This window comes from Myotis yumanensis, unplaced genomic scaffold (genome assembly GCF_028538775.1).
Source record: "Myotis yumanensis isolate MYYU_CA2020_CCGP unplaced genomic scaffold, mMyoYum1.0.hap1 SCAF_13, whole genome shotgun sequence".
Classification (NCBI taxonomy): domain Eukaryota; kingdom Metazoa; phylum Chordata; class Mammalia; order Chiroptera; family Vespertilionidae; genus Myotis; species Myotis yumanensis.
In genome coordinates, this window is record NW_027223764.1 from 11745050 (window position 1) to 11765541 (window position 20492).

The window sequence follows — 20492 nt, forward strand, 5'->3', positions numbered from 1 at the left end:
CAAGACCTGCACCTGACAGCCTTGTCTGTACTACTTTTAGTAGTGGACACTCTTTCTGCTACCAAACTTTGAAAAGTCCAATGTGAAACATGATAAACTACTATCTGGATAAGGTAAAGTCCTAACACTAACAAGCATTTACATTAAAAAGTTTATGTTTAGAATGTATAATGTTAGCAGGATAATTAAGTATACATAAAGTTCTTTAAGGTTAATAACAACTTCAGTTTAAAAGTTAAAAATCACCCCCCCCAAAAAAAATTTATATTTCAAAGTGTAAAATAAACCAAATGTTTCCTGAGTGTTAACAGGTTTAGAAGACATTCTATTCAATAACAAAGTATTGATATCTATTTTATTAAACATTCTCATAATACTTTATTAATCTAAGAATATTCCAAATCAATGTCACAACTCTGCAGATTCAAATTCTTAAAATATTGTCACATTTTCCAATTGCCCCAATTGGCTCTCAATGGCTAAAATAACCAAAAGAATAAAGCAAGAAAAAAGTTTTAGATATTTGGTATACTACCTTATCCTCTAGTATAGGCAGAAGGAAACCTTTCCTTACAAGTTATTCATTTTAAATTTGGAAATTTCAGGAATTTACTCTTCTGCTTATTTTTGGATTGTGACATTTGCTTTCATCTAATCTTAATCATGCAAGAGTAACCACATATCCTGATTTTCCAGAGACAGTTTTGATGTACAGCTGTTGGCCCAATATAATGATTGGTAGCACCCCCTTTCCATTTTAAAGTGTCCCATTTAATATACTTAAACCACTACTCATTCTTATTGATGAACAATTACAAATGCTGCAAGCTGAAATCTGGATTCAATACACATGGCTTAGCAATAACTGAGATGAAAAGTAAAAGTTATAAAAAATGTTATCACAGAAAGACTAAACTGTAATGTATAACAGCTTGTCCATTTTTAATGATTCAGACTTGATAAATTAGAAATATGTAATCACATTTTTAGAACTCATTCCAATGGCATCACCCACCTTAACATAAGTACAATTTTTTGTGTTTTTTTCTCCTTCAAGAGTTTTTATTTTCTACTGCTTTCATTTGTATCTATCAAGTTTATAAATTAGTTAGCATCTCCCCGCTTCTTTCTGTATGAAATAATCATTTGGAATTTTAAAAGTATTAAACTACCACAAAAGGACTGTTTGACAGTTGCTGTTTTGCTACTATACAGGATGGGGCAAAAATAGCTTTACAGCTGTGAGTACATGAAACACTTTATTCTTGTATTATTATTTATTAATTATTGTATTATCTTTCATACAAACTGTAAACCTACTTTTGCCCCACTTTGTATATCAACAAAAAGCAAAGTTTAGAGCAATGTAAGATTCTATGACTTTTTTTTTTTTAATTTACTGAGCCTCATGAAAAGACTAAATCCATTCTTTAAAAGAAAAATTTTGGATATACAGGAAAAGTATTAGCTCACACGTAGTCAACAATATCCCTTATATTCTATTTAAATATTAAATATTTTGATTTCACAAGGATATCCCAATTAGAGTCCACTTTAGTTTTTTGTTAGAAGTAATGAAATTCATGGGCTCTTACAATGTGGAAGCCATACCCAGAACACATGTTTTATGATTCTTAAAAGATTTTATAACTCCTCAGCTATATATATGATTTGTCTATAACATCACTTCTACTAGTACAATTAAGATTTTGATCATTCTGTATTTATTATAGTCCAATATACTAGTAAATGAAGGTAGGGTAACCAAAATGCTTAAAAAACAATATCTATTTTCGTTGTAAAGAAATAATACCTCCCCCTCCTCCCCCCCCCCCCCCCCCCCCGCCCACTCCCAAAAAAAGACATTAGGATGTTACTCCCTTTAAAGTTCAAGTTCCACCATCATAATACATAAGCACCCTGGATATAAAATATTTAAAAACCACACATACACACAAGCTCTAGGTAGAGCTGTAATAAACAAATTCCTTTTATAAACAAAATTTTAATTGAAAAGCCACAGTAGATGGGGGGGAAAGAAGAAAGGATATTACTTGGTAAAATCCAGTGACATCTACAATAGTTTTACAGCACATTGAAGCATTCTAGGGTTTTATATCTTCACCTGCCTTCCATTTCTTAGTTGCTCCTTAAAAATTTGCCAATTACGAATATAGGTTCCACCTCAAACTTAGTCCTGATTTTGAGCACCAGGAAAAGCAAAACAACACTCCAAATTTCTATCATAATATCATGGCCTTAATTCAAAAATGGTTTTCTTTAAAACACAATGCCCATCTAAATGGAAATAAAAAAAGAAATCCAAGCAGCAATATGTAATTACACATAATAGTTATTCTTTATATGGGATGTGTTTTTTAGAATGATACCTAGAATGCACTTACTCTGTCTCTTCAAAAATTAAACTGACTTAGACTGACACTATCAAAAGTAAAAGTACTGTATAAGGGGCACGCATTTACAACACTGCCAGACTAAAAGCAGTAAAGCAAAGAAAATACATCAAAGAGCACAGGCACATCTTACAGAATTCCCACTGAACTACCAATGGCTTCTATGCAATATGCCTCTTTTCCATAACTATATTAACAACTACCAGGAAAGGAAAGATAATATTAAAATCAATGGTACTGAACTGAATTGTTTGAAGCCAGTGCCCCACATGTGGGGAAAAGTGCATTTAGTTCAGCAGCAATAGAGCACAGTGTGAAGATATTGTGCTTAGACGCAGATATTCCAGAACTGAAAGATGTACAAGGCAAGTCAAGATATAAAACCATAGTACACTGTTAAATAACCTTGAAACATACATATATTGCAGTGTTCAAAGAAAAACATTCATCTTCATTGTACAAGGCTAGGGAGAAATCCTTAAAGTTACCTACTGTAGTTTATGATATAATAAATACATATCTATATAGCATTGTATATACATATATAGAATGTGTGTGTATGTATATTTTTTTGCCAAATTTTTGTTATTTTTTTGTGGACCTGCAAGTTTCAGGAATGAAAACTCCTTTGCGCTACAAGTTTCTGTTCCCCCAAACTTAAGAAAAGATATTTATACTAGAAAAGGTCTCAATACCCTCCTCCCCCACAACCGAAAGACTCAATTCAAATATTTTGCTTCACAATTGATCTGAGAATCACAATTACAAGAATTCTAGAATTTTGACTGTATCTTTTCACTTTGCCAGTTGTTTCAAAAAAGCAAATATCTTTTATATTTAAACCAGCTGATGCAAATTCTTTGCAGAGGATATAAACTCTAGATTTGACTGATTAAAACAGAGCAAATCAAAACAATAACAACAAAAAAATCCAGTGATTTACTCTGACTGTAAACAATATATAAAATTTAAATCTCAAATTTCAAAATAAGTTAAAGAAAAAATTCTACCATCAGGGCCTATAATATTATAAAGATCTGACAACTGGTAAGGGGAAAATATGTATGAAAAGTTGCAACAAAATTATTTGCCCATTATTTTTGCTAAGAGAAAGTATATCTAACTGTACTACCTCTGCCCCTTAAATTTAATAAATTCATAATTTGTTTACAAATGTCTTGAGCAAACTGGCATATTACACAATAGGAAAACATCCATCAAATTCAGCAAAGAAAACTTATATAAGCCTTTTGTACAGAATTTTTAAAAAAATCTAAATGGCTATGATTCCTCTATTAGCAGAAACACATAATGCAGACTTTATAAATCTGCCAAATATATCAATATCTACATAAATAGACACAGATATAGATATGAAACGTTAATGGCAGTCTATTTGTGAACAGTGTGTGGGACCAGCAGATTTGTATCAGACCATGGCACGATATGGACCCTGCATCTTTAAGAACTGAATGATGAAAGAAGGACCCCCAGCAACAATCTGAGGTGGAAGGTGACTGAGTGGACAGTTCTCAATACTCATGATTGAAAGCTTGCTGCAAAGAGCCAGCTCAAAGGGAAGGCTATGCAGGTTGGGGTTGTCATTCAAATACAGTTCTTCTAGGTTCTCCAGTGTACCTGTTTAAAAATAAAAAATAAAATCAATTACTATTTTTTAAAAAAGTAGTTACTACTGAAATAAATTCAATGGCATGATGCTGTCCTGAGCATTACATGTACTGAAATACCTATTTCCTCTTACTTTCTTCTCATTTTAAAACTCTCTACAACTGCAAGTCTCAAGCTTTACTGCATGTTCAAATCAACTGGGGAAATGTGGAAAACGCCAATATCCAGGTCACACTGTCCATATCAATTAAATTAGAACCTTCCTTTTTGGCTGGTTTTCAAGGTTGGAGAGGTTTTTGTGTTTTGTTTTGTTTTTAACTCCAGAGATAAGTTTATTGTATAGTCAGTGCCTGTAATCATTTTTCTGTTGTAGACAATGTGACAATCTCTCATATTAATTTCTCATGTGGAAAAGTTTTGTTAGTTGGTATAAATCTTTCACTAAGGCATCACATATTTATTTTTTAAATATTTGTATTAATTTCAGAGACGAAGGGAGAGGAAAAGAGGGAGGGGGAAAGAGGGAGAGAGAGAGAGAGAGAAAGAAAGAGAGAGAGAGAGAGAGAGAGAGAGAGAGAGGCCAATGATTAGAGAGAATCACTGATCGGCTGCCTCCTACATGCCCCTACTGGGGACTGAGCCAGCAACCTAGGCATGTGCCGGGAAGGGGAATGAAACTGTGATCTCCTGGTTCATAGGCTGATGCTCCACCACTGAGCCACACCAGTCAGGCATCACATATTTAAAAGTAAGCCAAAAATCAATTTATATAATATTTTTAATTTTTTTCTTACACTTGGGATACTCATACTTTCTAGGCAAATGTTTTAAGCAACTGCATGAGGCCAACTGCATAATACACTAGAAATAAAAGTGTAAAGTTGCCTCATGTGTTGCCAATTTTTCAACTTCAAAATTTGTGATATTTGATAGTGGTATGTAGAAGAATAAAAATAATGGCTACCGAGTAATAGATTTGTTTACACTTAATAGTTTATTTAATATTCAGAGAATGCTATGAGAAGTTACTATTATTATCCTTATTTTACAAGCAGAAAACTTGAAACTTAGGGTTCCCCTGCCTTATCCAAAGCCATAAAGCCAAATTTTGAGTTGTCTATTTTACTTCAAAACCATTCTTCACCACTAATCTATAGTGCCTATGGAACAGCATGATATAGATGGGAGAGATAATATATGAAATTACTAATTTAAAAACTACTTTGTGACCTCAATCAACTCTCTTCATAAAATGGGATTACAACTTGCACTGCCTCAAATTCAAGATGGTTATGTTGATAGATATTAAAAAAACTTAGAAAATTCTAAAGTATTCTCAAATATTAATATCAAATATTATTATTAATTCTAAAGCCTCATAAGGAAATGTTCTTTTGGCATAAGACATTACTAGTTTAAAGCAAGCCTGTGTAATTTTAAAATTTAGAATATGAAGTAACTCTTTGAAATTAAGGTTATATTTATTAGAACATAAGTATGCTAAAACTTTCTCAAACACAATATTACTCCTATAAAGAAAACTAACCAAAACCAACCAACCAACCAACCAACCAACCAACCAACTACTGGTGCTTTATTAAAAAACAAAAACTAAAAACAAAAACACCTTAAGCCTGCTGGAACCTCAGTTGACAAAAACAGATTTGTCATAATTATCTGAAATACTACTTAAAAGAGCAAATTATTAGTACAGAGTCAAGCATCCAAAGGTTTCATACCAATTTCCTCAGGAAGATGAGTAAGTAGGTTCTCTCCAAGGCCTAGATGTGTGAGATTGGTAAGGTGACCAATGCCCCTGGGAAGAGTGGTCAACTGGTTGTTTGTCAAGACTAATTTCTGAAAGATCAATGTAAGAAACGATGGTTACATGTATATTTCCAACAACTGATGTAAATTTAGAACTATATATCTACTAAACCAATAGCATAAACAAACAGAGAAATTAAGTTTTTCTTTCAAAAAATATCATTTGTTAGGAAGACAAAAGCAAACACGTTAAATGAACATAAAACTCAGCTCTAAAGCTATAATAAGAAAATCTATCTGGTCGAAGAAGTAGATCAAATTCTTAAGAAAAATGAGCAATTTGGAATGCATCCAAAAGCTTTAATCATATAACTATAAAATCATTAGAGTAATGTTTTACCTGTAAATCCTTAAGATAAGCAATTTCATTTGGCAAGGATTCCAATTTGTTCTCCTCTAGATCCAGCTCTCTTAACTTCCTAAGGTTTCCAAGACCATGGGGAAGCTTCTTTAGAAGATTGTTTGACAATATCAGAACCTAGGGAGAAATTATTGATAGTATTTGGCAACTCATAAAATGGAATTATACATTACCACTGTGTGGCTTAAAATTTATTAAGCAATGCTAATTTTCTAAACACTGAGTATTAAGAACAATGTTCAAATAAATCACAGAAAATACTTAACTTACTATTCTAAAAAAAAAAATCACCTTAGTTATTCGAAAAATAGATTTTATTTAAGTCTAAACTAATGTAAGCAAAAGAATTTAACTTTAAATTGAAAATGTATATAATTATTAACTTAAAAATATATACAATTACTAACTACTTATAGCACGATTCATATAGTTAATGGTACTTTGATACTAAATAAGTTACAAATGTTTAATAGGAAACCAGTTATTAATTCAAACCCCTTACAACCCATCATTTAAGGAAGTTAACAGCTGACTTCTAAACTGCCTATATCTATCCACCACAGTTATTATTTGTGGTATATTTATTTACATTGCAAGATATCCAGCAATATACTGAAGAGGGGAAAAAAGGTTGAAGAAGGTAGTCCTTGTTCTCAGAGAAGTTACAATAGGGATGTAGGGAAACAATACTGGGTATGGGAATAGTGAAAAGGAAACTATAAAAGGAAAAATCTACATAAGGTTCTGGTTAATTTTTTATGCAAACGTATTTTCTTCAAAGTTATACTATCCACAATAAAATAAACATATACAATTAGACCAAGAAAATAATCATAATAGCAATTATCATTTACTGAGTTAACTATATGCAGGGCACTATACTGAACGTATCAACTACAACCTTACAAGAAAAATACTACATATTATCCCCATTTCATAGGTGAGGAAACTGACGCTTGGGAAATTTAAATCCATAAATACAGAGAGATAAAAGTGAAATTGTACTCAGATCTGTTTGGCTTCAAAGATCATGCTTTTAACCATTATACAATACTTCAGCGGTTCTCAACCTGTGGGTCGCGACCATCGGAAAACACATATAGCATATCAGATATTTCCAACAAAGAAAATAATCTATTTAAATAGTAAATAAAAAAGTAGGTGGGTAATTAGAATGGAAAAGTAGGCCAGAATTGCATAAAGGGTTCTAAATGCCAGTCTGAGGAATCCATAATTATTTTGATAGACAATGGTGCAGAGTTCTTAAACAATTAAGGGGGGAAATGTTCTAAAAAATGCTTTTTAAATGCTAATTCTTAGAAAACTTTTATTTCAAAGATACTTTTATAGCACTCAAACCTACCAACTTTCAGTGGGCAAGAGTCATTCAGAAGCATTGACCCAGATTAAGTCAACACTTCATCATCCCAATGGGGTTGTATGTTTAAGAGAGCCTAACATTTCTAATTATGATCTTCACTCACATAGAAATTGCTTATTTTAATTGGAAATTTTATAAGTGAGATAACTGTAGAAGGATCTAATTCTAAGGAGTTCTAAATGCTCTTTTATACACACCTCAAGAGAAACAAGACCAGACACATCCTCAGGGATCTTTGTGAGCTGATTAGTGGCTAAATTCAATTCTACCATACTGGTCCAAGTTCCAAAATCCAAGGGAAGTGATGTCAACTGATTGTCCTAACAAAGACAAAAAGAAGCATCTAAAGTATAACCATAAAAACAAAGTTCCATATACTACCTGATGGAAAGAGAATTCTTAAACAGAAAACTTATTCCCTTTTCTTGATAACAAATAAAGAAAGAACAAAAAGCAACAAAAACTCTAAGCCTTCAAACTTTTTCATACAGTAGTTAGGTTTTTGTTTTGAGGTAAATTTGGAAGTTTGTTCCCTATGTGATTATCTGTATTGGATATAGAAAAAAATATGCCATATAAACCAATACAAGATTTCAATGGTCCCAGTGATAAATATGATGTTTTCCCCATTTTACAATGATGTACAGAAATCAATGAATAAAATGTGGATGCTCATGAACACAGTGAAAGAATAAACATCTAATTAGGGCCTACAAGGAAACCAGATAACCTCAGCAATTCTAGAAATGCTGAGCAATAAAGTACAAGAGGGAAAAAGTCTTAATAAGACAGCAAATTAAATCATTAAATATTAAGTATCCACAATTTTACTTTAAAAGTCCAAAAGAAAAGATGACAAAAAATATTTATCTCTGAATAAAAACAAGTGATGAAATAGTATGATGCTAATTTTAAAAATTAGATGTAGCACAGAAAATAAGTGAAATATTTATCAATGATTCACTATTTTTTTTTTGCTTCCTCATATTCATTTATGAAACACATTTCTATCAATAACAACTCTTACCACACTGTCGTGTGTTGGGGGTATTGGTATTGAGAGCAGACCATCAGTCCGCTCTTTCTACCCTGTCCCAGTTGGGTATCAATGATATATGCCAATATGTTACCAGAGATCCTCCCTCTCATTGGTGGATCATTTTATGTCCTTTTTGTTCATCTGTATTTTAAAAAATATTTTTTTGCAATATACAATGATTATTTTACACAAAACTATCCATAAGAGAAATCCCAAGTAGTAAACATTCATTTGAAAACCAAGTTTTTCTTTTATTATAATATTTTAACTTATTACCTATTAATTATAACATTTAAACTTACGACCTATTGATGCCCAAACTACTGATAGTTAATAGAATGATAAAACATTTTCATTTAAAAAACTTACTACTGTGCTAATATAAGCAAGAAAATGTCAGGTTTTATTTGACTTCTTTCAAGAAAAACTTTTGCTAAACATGTTATAATTTTGAAGGAAAATTAGGACAAAGCTCTATGCAAAGTTTTATTATTTCACTAAAAACAGGCTTTTCCAAGCTAACATATTACATTAACGTCATATACATAAAAATGTATAATCAAATGCACAAACTAATGAACACCTACCTGGACTGTTGTGTTCTAAACCTCTTATTACAAACTGAACAAACTGAACATCAGATTAAAGCCATTACCACTGCTAACTCTCATATAACCAGACTGGATAACAATAACTTTTACACCTGCTTAAGACTGTAAGATTATTTTGAATTTCCACTAGTTCATTTATTATATACTTCTAAAGAATTATCATAAAAATACATATATGTATGAACAAGTATAGACAGAATCGAGACTGTAGTTGAAAGAACCACATTTATGTTGAAATGGTTCATCAAAGACAAAAGGATGTATTATGACACAACAGAAAGAACACTATAACTGAAGCTTGAAATATAGGTTCCCTGAATTCCTACCTCAGCCATGAATTAGTTATGTGGCCAATTTATTTATCTCCTCTGGCCCTAAAGTTTGTTCACTACAAATTAAATCACTGAACAAATCATTTTTCATTTCTTTCCTCCTTTTGTAATAAACTTTTTTCCTTATTACAAATGTAAAACTCATTCACTGTAGAGAATATAGATGAGTATTATTTTTAATGGCTTCATAGTATTCTATTAAAGATACAGAGACATACCTAAGAGATATTGAAGGTTTGGTTCCAGACCACCACAATAAAGCAAGTAACGCTTTAGTGAGTCACATGTATCTTTTTTGTTTCCCAGTGTACAGCAAAATTATGTTTACACTATACTGTAGTCTATTAAGTGTGCAATAGCACTATGTCTATAAAACAATGTACATACCTTAATTTAAAAATACTTTACTACTAAAAAATGCTGAGCAAAATTTGGGTCTTCAGCAAGTGATATAGTCTTTTTGCTGGTAGAAGGTCTTAGCTAAATGCTGATGGTAAGGGTGATGGCTGCTGAAGCTTGGTGTGGCTGTGGCAATATCTTTAAATAAGAGCAATGAAGTTTGCACATCAATGAACTCTTCCTTTCATAAAGGACTAGAGGCCTAGTGCACAAAATTCATGCACTGAGGCAGGTAGGGGGGGTGTCCTCAGCTCAGCCTGTGCCCTCTCACAGTCTGGGAGCCCTTACTCCTTACCACCTGCCTGCTCGCTGCTCCTTACCCATCGGCTCGCTGCTCCTTAGCACTGCCAAGGAGGCAGGAGAGGCTCCCACCACCACCGCTGCACTCGCCAGCTGTGAGGCCAGCTTCTGGCTGAGTGGCGCACCCCCTGTGGGAGCGCACTAACCACCAGGAGGCAGCTCCTGCGTTGATTGTCTGCCCCCTGGTGGTCAGTGCGCATCAGAGCGACAGGTCATTCTGGTCATTCAGCCGTAATGGTTGCTTAGGCCTTTATTATATAGATATTTCTGCAGCCTCCCTACTACCTCTCTCAGCCTTCAAAGAATTGAAGAGTTGCCCTAACCAGTTTGGCTCAGTGGATAGAGCGTTGGCCTGCGGACTGAAAGGTCCCAGATTCGATTCCGGCCAAGGGCATGTACCTTGGTTGCGGGCACATCCCCAGTAGGGAGTGTGCAGGAGGCAGCTGATCAATGCTCCTCTCTCATCGATGTTTCTAACTCTCTATACCACTCCCTTCCTCTCTGTAAAAAATCAATAAAATATATTTTTTTAAAAAAAGAATTGAAGAGTTAGGGTCTTGCTCTGAATATGGCTTTAGCTTAAGGGAATGTTGTGGGTGGTTTGATCTTCTATCCAGACCACTGAAACTTTCTCCATTTCAGCAATAAGGCTGTTTTGTTTTCTTAACATTCATGTTTTCACTGGAGTAGCACCTTTAATTTCCTTTAAGAACTTTTCCTTTGTAGTCACAACTCAACTGGCACAAGAAGCCTAACTTTCAGCTTATCTCAGCTTTCAACATGCCTTCCTCAATAGGTTTATTCATTTCTAGTTTTTCATTTTAAAGTGAGAAACATGCAACTCTTCATTTCACCTGAACACTTAGAGGCCGCTGTACGGTTATTAAAGGGCCTAATTTCAATATTGTTGTGTCTTAGGAAATAGGGAGTGGGAAAGAGATGAGGGAATGACAGGTCAGTGGAGCAGTCAGAACACACACACAGCATTTATCAATTAAGTTTGCCGTCTTATGAGTGCGATTTGTGGCACCCCAAAACAATGACAACAGTAACAACAAAGATTACTCATCACAGATTACCATAACAAATATAATTTAAAAGTTTGAAATATTGCGAGAATTACCAAAATGTGACACAAAGACATGAAGTAAGCAAATGCTGTTGGAAAAATGGCATGGACAGACTTGCTTGATGCAGGGTTGCCACAAATTTTCAATTTGTCAAAAAACACAGTATCTGATAAGTGTAATGAAGCAAAGTGCAATAAAATGAAGTATGCCTATAATACTTTTAAAAAATGAAATCAAATATTATTATAATAAGTTGGTACCAATTAAGTAGAAAGCTCTGCAATAAATATGCCTACAATTATACTTTTATGAACACTTGATAGGTACTTCTTTAGGACAAACTGCTAAGGGAATGCATGGTCCTAAGATATTTGTTATCTAATACAAATTGCTCTGAAATATCCTTATCAGTTTAGATCCCATCAACAAGAAGCAAATACCCATTCCCTACACTGATAGAGAAAACAAATATTAGTAGACATGCTAGTCATGTAGCTTTTTTCCCTATTACAAACAGAAGCTTACCTTCATATTCAGCTTACTTAATACTTTTGCTCTGGAAAAAATTCCGAATGGAATTTTATTGATCCGATTGTGTTCCATGTTGAGGGAATAAATGGTGGAAAACTGAGATGGACCACCAACTGGATATAACTGGAAGCAATTTCTAGCTAAGGTCAAACTATTCAGTTTCACAAGACTTGACAAAAGGCTCTGTAAAATAATGAAATAAAATATAAGAATTAGAACTATAAAAAGACTTAAAGGTCTTACAGGAAAGAAATGACAGAGACTAGTTGGTGTGTTTTGTGATGCCTTGTGGACAGTGACAGTCACTACTCAATTTTAGCTAATTGTTCCTTGCAGAAATATGGAACGAATATAGTCAGGTTTTCAGATTTTACAAGAAACAGCAAATTTATTTACTTATAGGAAATCTGTTTTTTATCCTTTGGCTCAATGTATTTAAATCGCTCGATAAAGAAAATATGTATGTGGGGAAGAGGTGCTTCGTGAGTGGCCAGTTTGAGACCTCTAGAGAACAGAAACTTCGGTATCAGCCAGTCCCAGTCCTACCATTTGCTGTGAGATCGATCCTTTCCAGGTCTTAGTTAAGTACCCATCTCTATATTATTAAGATTAACATAATGCCTGGCACAGACTAAGCAGTTATTTTGTAATTTAATGGTTCCTTTTAGGAATATTAAATTCAGAAGATGGTTATACTTTCTAATATTATATAATACACTGCTTCTCCATATGGTAAAATTTCTGAGGGAATTTGCACCTATCAAGTAAGTATTTATTAAGCACATAATCCCATTACCCCCTTACTTCAGCCTTCTACCAGGTAACCACAGTGCTAAATGTTTAAGTATTACAAAAGAATTTTTCTGCTATTAAGAAGACTAAAACCTATCTAGAGAAATAAATCACACAGGTAAAAGAATACATAACTATATATAATCAATAACACATATAGAACTAGAGGCCCAGTGCATGGATTCGTGCATCGGTGGGATCCCTCGGCCAGGCCTGCTAGGACTGGGCCAAAACTGGCTCTCTGACATCCCCCAAGGGGTCCTGGATTTCCAGAGGGTGCAGGCCAGGCCAGGGGACCCCACCAGTGCACAATCGGGGCCAGGGAGGGACCGCGGGAGGGCTCCAGGGTGTGTCCAGCCCCCAGTCCCTGGCCAGACCCAAGCAGCAAGCTAACCTACCGGTCAGAGGGTCTGCCCCCTGATGGTCAGTGCACATCATAGCAACCGGTCGAATGGTTGGAGGGACAATTAGCATATTAGACTTTTATATATATACTAGAAGCCTGTTGCACGAAGATTTGTGCAATAGACCTTTCTTCCCCGGCTGCTGGCACAGGTTTTCCTCTGGCACCCAGGACCCAGGCCTTTGGTCCAGCCGCAGCGAGGCTTGGCTTCTCCGCTGTGGCTGCAGAGGAGGAGAAGCCAAGCCTCTTCAGTCTTCACTCCGGCCAGAGCCTTCAGTCTTTGCTTCAAGCCTGTGTATGCAAATTAACCGCCATCTTTGTTGGGTTAATTTGCATAGTCACTCTGATTGGTTGGTGGGCATAGCAGAGTGACACCAATTTGCATGTTTCTCTTTTATTAGTGTAGATAGATAGATAGGCTCTTGCTATTCAAAGTCTGGTTCAAGGAAAAGCAAATCAGCATTCCCTGGGAGCTTGTTAGAAATGCAGTGTCCTATAGCTTGCTCCTGCAGAATCATATGAATCCTAAGATTCTCAGGAGATCTGTATGCTCATTAATGCTGAGAAACACTGGTATAGGCTATAAAACACTTTTGAATCCTGACTCTATCCTTTAGGACAGTGATGGCAAACCTACGACACGAACTCATTTTTTTGGTTGATTTTTCTTTGTTAAATGGCATTTAAATATATAAAATAAATATCACAAATATAAGTCTTTGTTTTACTGTGGTTGCAAATATCAAAAAATTTCTATATGTGACACGGCACCAGAGTTAAGTTAGGGTTTTTCAAAATGCTGACACGCCGAGCTCAAAAGGTTCGCCATCACGGCTTTAGGAGCTTGTGATTTGGGCAAGTTATTTCTCTGAACCTTAGTTTTAGTCATTTGCAAATGAAGATGCCTTATTTTATAGGTTGTAGTAAAAGACTTTTTAAAGAAATAAACTACATATATAATTTTACAATATCTAGCATGTAGTAAGTACTTAAATTTTAAGTCCCTTCTCTACCTAAACTGAAAGATGAGAAATACTGGAAAAACTGGAAAAGCAGTAAGGAGACTGAGAGTGACATAAATCTTAAAGGAAGAAAAAATAATTTAAATATTTAGAGAAGTAAAAGAAAACACTGAAATAAAAGCACAAGCAGGGATAAAACAAGCAGTGTGAAATGTGCATGTGTATGTGTGCTTTAAATAATGTTCAAATGTTAGCTGTCTACCATGAGGAAACTGAAGACTCAGCACTTGAGGTGGGAGTTTATTTGCATGGTCAGCTGAAGGAATGAAATAACTATATAATTAAGAGTGTAATTATATGGTGAACTGAAACTTGTTCTTTATACTGAACGTTAAGAAGCTACTCAACATTTGTCTACTGGTGTACACAGATAAAAGGAAGAGTACAGGTAAGAGTGGTGAGAGAGTTTTGTATAGCAGTCAATTCAGGAAAAATGTCTATATTATACTTTATTGAAAATAAAGTTTTATTGAGTCTCATGGCAAAAATGTTATTCTTGTTAAGCTAATTACTGTACTGAATTGACATTCTTCTATTTTAAAATGTTCATATCTGAGGATACTTGAAAAGGGGAAGCAAGAAGGCAGCTCTCAAACCTTTCATTCTTAGATCACATGGTGAAGCTTTTGGGTTATCATTGCTTTAGAGTCTGACACATTTAAGTTCCCATCTTAGATAATCACTTACCAGTTTTGTGACCTTAGGTGAATTAATTAAATAATAAATATATATCTCACCGTATTCCCAGAAAAATATGTAACAAATTTGTCCAGACACATAACTTCTCTTAAGTCTTATTTCCCCACCTATTTTATAAGAATATCCCAATAATTAGGATTATAATGGAGATTTGAATGGGTTTATACAGGGCTCCTAGCATTATTCCTTAAGCATTATTAAGTTCCTTTTCCTATGTCTACATTAAAACTAGTCCATTTTCAGTCTTCAAATGGCAAAGTATATAATCATTTGGTCAGTTCTGATTTCAGCAATATGAAAGCCCCAACGAGAAACCACTTTCCTGATTTTCTTGCCTACCCCAGCTTGGATGTCTAGATTTTGTCTTCCTCATTGTATTTATAATACACACAAGTAATTAGATACTTGCATTAGAAATATGCTCTTACAAAGCACATATACTATATTTAAATAAGATTTAATGCTTTCCCATATTTGGACAATGACAATCAAAACTCTCATAGCTTCTCCATCTGAAAAATAAGCAAGTTTAAACACACACACACAGCCAGCCCTTCTTCCACAGCTGTCCTCTTTATAATTCTATCAAAAATAAATCATTGCTTTTTTCACTCACAAAATATTATTTATGAAAGTACTTTTCACAATCTCTGTATCCTAAGAGGAACCCAATAATTATTAGTTTCCCTTCACTGACAGTAAGACTAAATATATAAATTTTTAAATTTCTCACTGTGTAATTTGATATATACCCAGTCCTTATATTTAGGCACAGTGAAGTGGTAAAAGCAGTCAATCTTACTTAAACTCACAAATCACACCCTAAAAGCATCCCAACCAGGTCTAATTAACGTGTTAATGATTTGTCTTATTATGGATATGAATCACTTTTAGAAAAGGGGATGATGACATTGGAGAACCTCACCCATTATGATCATTTTAAATTACCACTATCACAGAAACACAAAAATCCAGACAGTCTAGTTGTCAGAGCTCTATCTACAATCTGTGGATTCTATTCCTTATCCCACTTAAACTGCTGCTAACAATGATACTTTGCCACAGGTGAGGAACCGGTCCAGCCTAGAAACTACAATCTTGGGAAACTCATTTCAGTACTCTGATCAAGACACTTTCTGAAATCCCAAATACCCAGATTAATAGGAGCTAAATTAATAGGTGCTATTTTATTTCTGTATCCTTAAGAAACAAATAAACTGAATATATTTATCACGTAAACTAATTGCTACAAACTTATAGCTTCATTTACTCAAACTCTTCTTTCAAAATCAAAGCATAAATCTGAAAAACGTTCATCCAAAGCATCTTTATTCTTAATTCAAATATACATACACAAACACCACAGAAAAACTAGCAATAGTCAAAACATAATAGGGCCACTTATATTTGATATTTTTAATTGTTAAGAAAAAAAGACTTTGCAAAAGCTCACTCAATCCATTAGTCCACAATGCCATTCTTTTATGTTAGAATACTATAATTTATGCTGAATAACCATAAGCAAACACACAAGTTGTTGGGTATGCTAAAATAGTACATAGCAAAAGAAGGAAATGCAAGAGTAAAAAAATAATAAAGTTGAAAAGATTTTTTTTAAAGTATCTTCCCCAATTAATCTGAGTAAAATAACTGAAAATATTTTTCTAATACAACCAACCAAACCCAAATTAAAACTAATATGTTAAAAAAAATAACACATTTTGGTGACTGATAGATGCAAAATAGACTTTAATATTATTGCATAAGCAGGGTAATAACTTGGGTCACAGGTGTGTTGCAGCCAATATTATCTTGATAATAAATAGTATATACTATATAGTTCATTCTTTTCATTTATCATCTTTCTTCAGTACCTTTTTTTTTATAACTGAACTGGGTGGGGTAGTGAGTTTTAAAACCAGCCATACAACTTTTCCTTTATTATAGCTTTTATTGCTAGTTTCAAATGACATGAAAAAGAATTAGGTGCTAAAGGGGAATGTAGCACACCAACTTACCACTTTGGTTTCTCCTTTCTGCACATCAAAAAAAATTTTAATATGTTCCTTCAATCATACCTATTCTTTCTTCTTTGGAATTATCTTAGTGGTGGCTATATATCCACAGCATACTCCTTTTTAGGCAAACTCAATCATCAAATTATTTAAACAGCTGTAAAAACTTACTAGTTTCTCCTTTATTATCTTGCAGGCTTATTTCTACTTACCTCTGGTAAAGTAGAAATGTTATTGTTCTCTAAATTTAGTTCTTCAAGTGCACTGCATTTTGCCAGTGATCTGGGTATTGCTGACAGTCTGTTATATCTCAGACCAAGACGACTTAAACTGGACAGGTTTCCTATGAATACACACAAAAAGAGAACTTAAAAAAATATACGATGAGCCTCTCACTGTCCTAGGCTATCAACCAGATATTTATGAATTACTGCAAAGCACTATTTCAGCAAGATCCTTAACTTTAAGTACCAAGGAACAACACACTACACTTCACCAATTAGGATGATGTTGAAGCCACTTGTCTTAGAGAAATAATGAAATACACTACAAGTCAATTATAAAAATAAATTATTAGAAAGTATTGGCATACTTTAATAATAAATTAACCTTTAGATAAGGCCTCATCGAATAACATCAAGCAGTGTACATTTGAAATTTATAATAGTTACCCCATTTGAATCTATGTGATAATGATCCAACATGGAACAAGTGATTATATATAAAAATGAACATTTAATTTTGAAGAAAAAACTTTCAAATTTCTAATGGTATTATTTAAAATATACAATGCACAATTATTCTGAGATAAGAAAGGTTCAATATTTTCCATGAGTTTTAATATAAACATTCTAAAAATTCTCTGAAAAGTTGACCTGATAGTAAAAAATTCCTCAAAAATATATTTTTAAAAACTACAAACCAAAGTGAAAATTATAGTCTCTATTATTTAAGTATACACTAGGATTGAGCACAAATCAGCCACTATTGAATACATTTAAAAAAGCAGAGCAGAAAACACGCATTTTCTAGTTTTATTGCCAAGACTACATACTAGTATATGGCAAGCTACAGGTAAGCTACATGAATGAATATGACATCTGCTATCATAAAAGGTTTAAATCAAATTTAATTTCCCAAACAATATACACTAGAAAATATGTACATTTTTATAAAACAAACAAAAAACAGTGATGAGAATTTAGTGTTTCTTTAACATGACTGGTTAATTTCTTTCCTGACTTCAAATTATTAACGGTTGCTATAACATTTTTAAACTGCCAGGGTTTGAACATCAAATAGAGGTTCTGATTTTAAATTAAACAGTATTACCATCATTAGGAATAACAGAATAACAGAAGTAGTTGTCTTGTGTGACACAACTTTTTGGGAAACAAATGTTTGGATGCCTTCCAACTTTCAGCAATCTTCTGATGTTTGTCTATCTCTTTTACATCTTTTTTTTTTTTTAAGTTGCATGAATAATGTTCTCTCTTAGATGCAACTTTACTGCAATACCTACAGAAGATTTATTAGTCTGTAGCATATGTTTAACCTTGAAACCCTAGGAGGGGGCCTTATAACCCTCATCTAGTTATCACTCATTTGCATCTTCCCCTCTTGCTGAAGAAATGTGACTGAAGTTAAAAGAAATGACAAAATAGCTCATTTTATTGTCAAAGTCATTTACAATGAAAATACTCTGATAATTCTATGCCATAAGTTTAGACAAATATAATGCAAAATTTGCTAAGTTTTTTTTAATAGCAACCACTGCAGTTCCCGCAATTTGAACTATTCCAGAAATATGCTATGCTCATTTATATTACTTTCTTACTATGGTGTTTAGAAACTGGGTCAAGAGTTCATTAGTTCTGCCCGGCCGGTGTGGCTCATTAGAATAAGCATTGACCCAAGCACCAAGAGGTCACCGGTTTGATTCCCGGTCAGGGCACATGACAGGGCTGTGGGCTCCATCCCCAGTGGGAGGTGTGCAGGAGGCAGCCAATCGATGTTCCTCTCACACATCAATATTTCTATCTTTCCCTCTCCCTTTCTCTCTCTCCAAAATCAATAAAAACATATTTTTTTAAAAGGAGTTCATTGGTTCTGTTTAATTAAGATTCCAATAAGCAGAAAACTGAATACAAAAGCAACAATAAAAACTACCACTTAGCAAAGACAACTTAATTTTGTCTATAAAATGCTTTCTAAATTAACTAAGGATGCTTCACTAGTGCCTTTCTGATGACATTATTGAGATGTGTCTGGAGGGAGAAATAAAAACAAGCCTATGTAATGCCCATGGCCACTAGAGCTACAGCAAGCCTGGTAAAGGTAGGAAATTTCCTAGTAGCAGTGATAATGTCTGACTATGAATAACTTCAAAATCTCAAATTTTAATTTGCTATATGAAGTTGAAGATTAAAGAGGCAGTAAACCTTAAAAAAAAAAACAACTGGAATAAGGCCAATCCTTTCTCTCCCTTATACCACTGCTTTCCCTATGGAAGAAAGCTGTTCCACTATAACTAGAGGCTCCATGCATGAAATTCGTGCAAGAGTAGCCTTCCTTCCCCCAGCTGCCGGCACCGGTTTCCCTCTGGCACCTCACAGCCCTGGCTTCGTCTGGAAGGTTGTTTGGCTATCCAGTCTAATTCCCATATTATGCTTTTATTATTAAAGATGGCTGGAGCATTCATTAAGGGGTCTTTGAAATCTGTCAGACAAGGAAAGGGCTTATTAATAGTAAAAAGCCCCTACAATTTTCTTTCATGAACTGATATGTCTCGTTCAATCACTGTTTATAATAAAATAGTAGACAAACACAACATTTTAACCATTTTTAAAAAATTTTCAATGAAACCTAAAAGTAAATGCTTATCAACTCAAAAGCCCAGTAAACAGAACCAGATTCCTAAAACTTCTCTTCCAAAGGCCAAATAACTTAAGTTTTTCACTTTCAAAATCAGAATAGGTTTCTAGAATTTAAAAATACAAAATGAAAATGATGGTGAAATTGCCATATAACATTACATAATACCAAAAATCATGGTTAAACAAAAATAGTACCTTCAATATTCCTAAACATTTTCTTTTTCACTGTGTGTGTATGGTAGAAGAACCTGAACTTTTAAAAATGTGATGTATGAGAATATGCTATTCTGATGAAGAAATTCACATTTGCAAAGGTGTTACCACTTTCTAAAGAACATGGCATGTTCAAAGAGTCATCCACATTTTGCCAAAATCTATTACTCTCAGAAAAACAAAAAAGGTGAAAAAAAATTAAGGATGAAATATCAAAACTCTCTTATACCAGAAAAAAACTGACATCAGAAGTCTGGCACTTACTGTGTGATTCACCCCCTACAGTGGTTTCAACCTCTAACCTCTTTCAATGAGCGGTAAACCACAAACTAAACTGCAACCTAGAAATCAAGCCATAGCTTGCTTTAGTGTTGAGCCATTGCGACTAAGTCAATGTTGCTGAGGTTCTGTGTATAAATGTAGGCTGATCTCTGCCAATCACTGGCATTAGCTTTTAGGTGCTTAACTTTGACAGTAAGTTGTTCTTGTGCTCTACTTTGACAGCTGGCTTTCTTATGCTGTCAGATTTTAAAATATGGCAACATCAAATGGTAATGAATTAAAATTAAATGCTTTCA

The 20492-nt window shown here is 33.9% G+C and overlaps 1 protein-coding gene across 3 annotated transcripts in view; it reads right to left on the reverse strand.

The window, feature by feature from the left end:
- Positions 1-1962: 1962 nt before the first annotated feature.
- The window catches only part of SHOC2 (SHOC2 leucine rich repeat scaffold protein), a 58140-nt gene continuing 39610 nt past the window's right edge, over positions 1963-20492 (reverse strand). For all 3 annotated transcript variants that reach the window (XM_070432297.1, XM_070432296.1, XM_070432298.1), the window contains exons 4-9: positions 17038-17168; positions 11889-12077; positions 7810-7932; positions 6211-6348; positions 5783-5900; positions 1963-4052 (exon numbers count right to left, since the gene is read on the reverse strand). In XM_070432297.1, the coding sequence (XP_070288398.1) occupies positions 3844-4052; positions 5783-5900; positions 6211-6348; positions 7810-7932; positions 11889-12077; positions 17038-17168 (908 nt within the window). In that variant the 3' untranslated portion in view covers positions 1963-3843. The remainder of the gene's footprint in view (positions 4053-5782; positions 5901-6210; positions 6349-7809; positions 7933-11888; positions 12078-17037; positions 17169-20492) is intronic.